The sequence below is a fragment of the Coturnix japonica genome, chromosome 6 (genome assembly GCF_054131305.1).
Source record: "Coturnix japonica strain WE chromosome 6, WE-NBRP24, whole genome shotgun sequence".
Lineage (NCBI taxonomy): Eukaryota > Metazoa > Chordata > Aves > Galliformes > Phasianidae > Coturnix > Coturnix japonica.
In genome coordinates, this window is record NC_140668.1 from 835,939 (window position 1) to 842,786 (window position 6,848).

A 6,848-nucleotide genomic window follows, 5' to 3' on the forward strand; every position below is an offset into this window, starting at 1 on the left:
TCAATGAGCTGTTTGTCTTCATCTTCCTCAATAGAAATACTGAGGTTTATAAAACATTCTATTTTAATTTAATATAAATCATTTATATTCTTTTGCAGAATCCTTAATGAGAAGAATTGGTAAGCTGTTCTGACTCTTGATTTCATTTGTTCTTTGTTCAAGTAAACCACAGAGAAAACCACAAGTAAACCACAGAGAAAAGGAGATTTCTGCAGTCAGGTGGTCCCAGACTATTCCCATTGCAATTCAGTGGGAAGGAGTTTGAAGGTTTTCTATCATTTGAGATACAGAGCGAGATTAGAGTGGAAAACATCTAAAACTGCAGCAGAACATGTAGTTAGGAGGACGATGTGTGTTGGTACGAGCAGTTGAACTGTGTTCTTTGCCAGTCCTGTCTATAATTTTTGGATGACAACCATGTAATCTGGCAGATGACAAGGATGCTGAAGGCTCAGTTGGTTTGTCTGTGTATTAAGCTCTTCTGGAACGTATGGAGCAACTCAGGAATGAACACTGCCATCGACTGTGGAGATGCCCGCTCTAATCTGGAAGATCGTTCACTTTGTTGCTGGGGTAGTGGTGGTTGCGACATGTGTCAGTGATCCCATTCAGAATCAGAGGGTTGTGAGGGGGAGTGTGAATGAATGTGAGGCAATTCCCTGCCAGAGGCCCTTCTTGATCAAGGCTGGGGTGGGCAGCTCCAGTGGGGAGCACCCTGGGATCTGTGGGTCTGGACCTGACTTAGTTTCTTCTTTTTTTGAGGTAATTTAGAAAGAGAAGAGGAGCTCCGTGCAATGATTGGTGAGTCCTTCTGCTTGCCATCAGGCATTTGCTATGAAGGGCATCACATACTGTGCCCAAAGCCTTTGTGGATGCTGAGGTGCTAAGTTCCCCCCTTCCTCTAGGACTTTCAGCAGAGATGCTGGAGAAGAAGATTGGTGAGTGGGACTGTTCCCTTGCAAGCCATCCCTTCCACCAATATTCAGGTTTCTCTGTCATCATGTTGCCCCCCTTCCCTTTTGTCTTTCTGCAGAGACACTGGAGAAGAAGATTGGTGAGTGGGACTGTTCCCTTACAAGCCATCCCTTCCACCAATATTCAGGTTTCTCTGTCATCGTGTTGAGCTTGTGATTGTACCGTGTGTGAGCAAATGGGAATGCAGAACAGGCTGTGGAGGGATGGCTGCCATTCAAAGGCTCCTGATGGCCAGGCCCCTGGCAACTCAGTCTCCTGAGATTAACACTGTGGCAATAATTGGGGGAATTATTCTGGCCCATACTGTGCCCAGCGCCATTGTGCTGAAGTGCTATGTTCCCCCCTTCCATTTTGTCTTTCTGCAGAGACACTGGAGAAGGAGAATGGTGAGTGGGACTGTTCCCTTTCAAGCCATTTGGGGCTAATCTAGCATCGAAAATTACCCCCAGTGATCTCTGTTTGTCTTAGAGATTACACTGAAAAGTGTCACTGTGGGGTTTTAGTATCTCCAGAGAAGTAGACTCTCTGGGCTCAGTCAGGGGCATAACAGCTTTTGGCTCTTCCTCTTAGTTGTGTTGGATCTCATGGAAGTTTTGTACTCACTGTTTAACAAACTGTTGTGTAATCAGCTGATGTTTTCCTAGTTTCATGATTTCTTGTCCTTTCACATGGAAGATAATAATCATAGAATAGTTTTCTTACCTGCAGAGCAGGCAAGCAGTAACACTAGTGCTTGACCATCTGCCAGTAGCATGGGCTGCTAAGTCACTGGGCTAGATTTCCTTAAAAAAACCCTTTTCTTCCTTCTTTGTTTCCTGTAGAGTTATTTCATGCACAAAGCCATAAAGGTAAGAAAAACCCCATTCTGAATCCCACCTCTTCAAGCTTTAATTACCTTTAATAATAAAGCTTGAGTAACTGCTTGCAATCAGGCCTCTTGTTTTGTAAGTAACAATACAGCAAGAACTTATGTTGAATCCTTCCATTATCCATTTGCTGTCCTAGAAATGTCTTAATATTTTTTGTTCTTCCAGGATGCAAAACAGAATTGTTTCTTCTGAAAGAGTATAGAGTTTTGGTCTTTATTTGAAAGAGAAGTTTGTTTCAGGGTGTTCAGCTAGAGCAGCACTACTGCTAAGTGTACACAAACCTGCTGATTTTATCACTGCCTTGGTGGATGGAATTAATGATTTCTCATTCCCTTGAAGAAGATTTAGTGATTCTGGTTTTGTTCAAAGAGGAGTTGTGTTCCAATGCATGGCTCTTATTCTCTGGTCTCTTCCTTGCTGTTGAACGATTCCTTAATCAAAAGCTTATAATCTCCCTCATAGTATCAACCAATAGAAAGTCTGAGAGCAATAAACCTCTTGTAATTTAGTACTTATTGCCTTATTAGTACTAATTTCCTTATTATTGCAGTTGATGTCACCCTGGATGCTGACACGGCTCATCCTAGACTGCAAGTTTCTGAAGATGGGAAGAGCGTAACAGACACTGGTGTGATCAGAAAGGTGCCCAGCAAGGAGGAGAGATTTGATTCCCACACTTTTGTGTTGGCAAAGGAAGGTTACACGTCGGGGAGGCATTATTGGGAAGTGGATGTTGGAAAGAAGCGCAACTGGAACTTGGGTGTTGCCCAGGAGAATGTGGCACGAAAAGAGACAGTGGCTCTGTCCCCTAAGAATGGTTTCTGGGTCATAGGGTTAGCAGATGGGCAAGAGTATTGGGCCCACTCAGATCCTTGGACCCGTTTAACTGTGAGTGGCAGACCAGAGAAGATTGGGATCTTCCTGGACATCTCATCCAAGAAGTTGTCATTCATCAGCGTTCATCAGAAAAAAGTGCTGTACACTTTTACCTCTGTTAGTCATCATGGCCAGAACGTGAGGCTTTTCCCTTTCTTCTCTACCGGTTCAGCTGCAACCAGTTCTGACAATGAGCCTCTAAGAATTGCATAGGGGTTCAATGATGATGACAAGTGAATGGTTGAAGTGAAAATGTACAGCTAATTAATGACTGAAATCCAGAGTCTGAGGTCAGACTACACTCTATTCAGCCCCATGCTTTGTGTTACCAAGCAGAAACATTTGAAATACTTCCACCATTGCTTGTTAAACCTTTCTTGAGCCATTTCTGCATGAAAACCCTGACTTCAGGCCACTAGTCACTGTGTAGAGAGAGTCTCCAGGTGCTTCTATCAACACACACAATTGTTTTCTAAGCCCTGGAGCAGATAAATACTATTTGTGTATGCCTGTGTACAGATCGTTCTATCAGGTGTGAAGAAGAGCGTGAATTCTTTCTCTGTGCACTGATCATCACAGGAAATATTCATGAGACCTGTGTGCAAAAGCTGGAGACTGCGCTAGCACAGAAGAGCTTTCTGATGAGCTGAAACCACACTGCTTGAGAAGACCTAGATACTATACTAGATGATATAGATATATAGATACTAATACTAGATGATCACCAGCCATGGCAGATTCTTCTGTGTCAATTGCAAAAACGTAGTGCCAACTGAAGGCAACTTGGCTGACTTGCCATCAGGGTTTCTTTCTGCAGGAATTGCTTTCACTTGGAAATGGTGTGAAGTATGATCCAGCCTTCCTCATTTTTGTATATGGAATAGAATTTATTCAGGCGAATTCACAAGGTGCTAATATCCTTGCTAATATCCTCTCATTTTTAGTGAGTACAGGGTACTATGGTTAGGCTTTGTTGGACTTGATGATCTTCAAGGTCTTTTCCAACCTGGGTAATTCTTTGATTCTATGATTCTACAGACAGAATTCACACACAAAGATGAACATAGCTAAGCTTCCATGTCAATGAGCTTGTTGTTGACCTCGCCCACCCCTCCTATTTCTAGATTGATGGATTTAGATTTTTCTCTTCAAAGGAGAGAATGGATAAGTGTCATGGCTTTGTAATTCTGCTGTCAATATTCCACATCATAACATCATATGCAGTATGGATCATTAAAAGGTTCATACTCCAGTTCTGTGGAATAACAACATCTCTTGGTTTTCGGGGACTCACTCTCTCTGCTTTGTTGGATCTATTAGCCTCAATCATATTGTATTATATTGTGTTATCTTGCATTCTGATATCATACTTAGTAAAATAAGTTTTCCTCCTTAGATTGCCGCCACTGTTCTCTTTTCCCATTCCCCTTTTCCCTTCCTATTCTGGCTGGGGGCCCTATGGGGTGGCTGCCCCCTGCCACGGGCACAGGTAAATCTAGGTAACCTGGGACAAGCCTTCATGTGTATCAGCTACTCCTCTCAACTTCATGTCATCAGCAAACTTGATGAGGTTCAAGTCTATCCCCTCATAATGAAGAGGTTGATGACCAGATCCAGCCTTTACACCATGGGGAACACTGTTAGTTACAGACTTCCAATAGTATTCTGTGCCACTGATCACAGCCCTCTGGACTCTGCCACTCAGCCAGTTCTCAGTCTACCTCACCATCCATTCACCTATTCTAGCCTATGTTCATTACAAGGATGTTGTGTGACAGTGTCAGACACCTTGCTGAAGTCAAGGTACACAACTTTTACTCTTCTCCTTTCTATAAGCCAGTGATGTCATCATAGAAGGCCACCAGGTTGGTGGAGCATGATTTCCCCTTGGTGAATCCAATCTGACTTCTGATAACCTTCTCTTCCAGTTACTTGGAGGTGACATTGAGGACATGTTGTTCCATCACCTTTCCAGGGATGGAGGGGAAGCTGACTGCCCTTTAGTATCTTAGACCCTCTTACACTTTTTGAAGACTGAAGTGACACTGGCTGTCCTCCAGTCTTCAGGCATCTCTCCCCTTTGCCAAGACCTTTCAAAGATGATTGGGAGCAGTTCAGCAATTATTTCTGCCAGCTCTATTGGTGCAGTTCTTCTCTCAGATAAAATCCATTAGAAATCAGTGGTTTCTGAAGCTTGTGTTGTGAAAACCTGTGGCCAAGAAAAGGTAGTCTAGGCAGGTCATATATTAAAGCATCAGGTCAGCAACCCTGGTGTTATATTTATTCAAGTGTCATTATGGCTTTAGGAATTTTGGTTATCATTATTCCACATCTAAACATGGTTTTTGGTTATTCCACATCACAACATCATGTAGTGCAATGGGAGTTAAAGAGTTAATGCTCCAGGTCTGGGTACCTCTGCTGGAAGAGAAGGGCTACTGCTTTCCCCAGAAGACTGAACTGAAGACTAGTGGATGATTATATAGATGTTTTTCTGCCTTTTATTTATATAGATAGGTAGGTAGGTAGGTAGGTAGGTAGATAGATAGATAGATAGATAGATAGATAGATAGATAGATAGATAGATAGATAGATAGATAGATAGATAGTTTGGTTTTAAGTTGAAAGTTGAATTCCCAGCTGGATTAACTTGAATATTAATAGCAGCCACAGCAAAACTATGTTGCTCGCTGTGGTCAATTTTCTCCCTGATGAACCCACACTTTCTGCTGCTTATTCAGACTTAAAAACTGATGGGGATTTTATTTCCTGAAGGGTTGTGAACATCACAGGCCTTGTTTTAACTCATTTGTGACATGCTTTATGGTAGGAAAAAGGATTACATGCCAGCATATGTTTTACATACTGATGTCTTGGCATGGTATGAATGTAGTTGGAAATCTGAATCTAGTATCCTTCTCTATTCCACTCTATAAATTTTAAGGAAAAATGGCTTGAAAACAAAAAGCCCCAAAATATCGAGCTCTGCATTCTAGTAACACAATTTAAAACAGACCTTCCTTTCTGAATGTCTTTATTCTCTGAGTAGGAGTGAAGAGTTATGGAGCTGGATAGAAGCATCTCCTGTTCTTTTGTACCTGAAGCCGAGGGAGTGAATAGCTGTATCATAAGATGCGTGTTCAGCCTGATGATGGTGTTAATGATAGATGGAACAGAATATTTGGTGTCTTTGTGGCAAAGGCGGCTGATTTCATTTCTATGTATTTCTACCCATTTCCTCCCTTCAATCCTACTTTCTTGTCATTCCCATCGCACTAGTGGTTACTGTCACCAGTGAAATCTTTGACCTGCTGCAATGCGTATCTCCCTTCCCTGTATCAGCATGTCAGAAACAGACAATGTAGAGGGGCTGAAAATAGCCTCCAATGCACTTGTTTCTATTCATTGTGTGAGAGTTGAGGAAATAAGAATGCTGTCAGGGTTATATTTAACCTCACTTATTCCAGGCACTTCTTTCACTATAAACTGAACAAGCTGAATAAAGTTTTCTACACCTCAAAGGTGTAGAACTCAAAGGCCAACTCATCTCAACACAGAGACCTCTTGAGAGTCCTAGAAATGTTTTCAGTGTTTGGGTGACCGGTGGCACATAAATCCCTGGCAGAGCCAGTACTTCAAATGAAGCTGCTCTGCCCACCAGCTCCCACATAATTTACACTGTCATGCTGTTTCTTCACCTCCTGAGCATAGTCAGATGCTTACCATTTCTTTAAATCAAACACCCACTCACTATTTCTTTGCCAGAGAAAACTCACCAAAGCTGCTTAATAAATGGAATAGAAAGAAAATATGGAGAAATAAGCCTATCCCTGAAGTGATCGCTGCCAGCTTCAGTTTTGCTTCTTAGTTTCAAATTTCTATTCCTGACATACACTGTGTACTAAATAATGCAGGTAGTGTTAAGTGCTGCGGAATTCAATCTCAACTGCTAATAATGAGGCATATAAATATTTTTCCCACGTAGGATGAAGGGGAACTGTCCAAATACACTCTGCAGGACACTTCTGGAGTGTGTGAAGGATGTTTTCTGGTCAGTAAAGTAAGTACTTGACCCTCCGTCCAGAGAAGGAGCTGTGCTGGATTCTGGAATTCAGGCTATTTCTGAGG

At 42.2% G+C, this 6,848-nt stretch overlaps 1 protein-coding gene across 2 annotated transcripts in view; it reads left to right on the top strand.

Moving 5' to 3' along the window:
* Positions 1-4,115, top strand: part of LOC116652401 (butyrophilin subfamily 1 member A1-like) — a 10,508-nt gene extending 6,393 nt beyond the window's left edge. The window contains exons 6-12 of one of the 2 annotated variants that reach the window (XM_015887123.3): positions 99-119; positions 763-801; positions 906-938; positions 1,034-1,054; positions 1,341-1,361; positions 1,797-1,823; positions 2,395-4,115. In XM_015887123.3, coding sequence (XP_015742609.2) covers positions 99-119; positions 763-801; positions 906-938; positions 1,034-1,054; positions 1,341-1,361; positions 1,797-1,823; positions 2,395-2,933 — 701 coding nt within the window. In that variant the 3' untranslated portion in view covers positions 2,934-4,115. Of the gene's footprint in view, positions 1-98; positions 120-762; positions 802-905; positions 939-1,033; positions 1,362-1,796; positions 1,824-2,394 lie in introns of both variants that reach the window. The other variant, XR_014947298.1, reaches the window with a different exon arrangement.
* Positions 4,116-6,848: the final 2,733 nt, after the last annotated feature.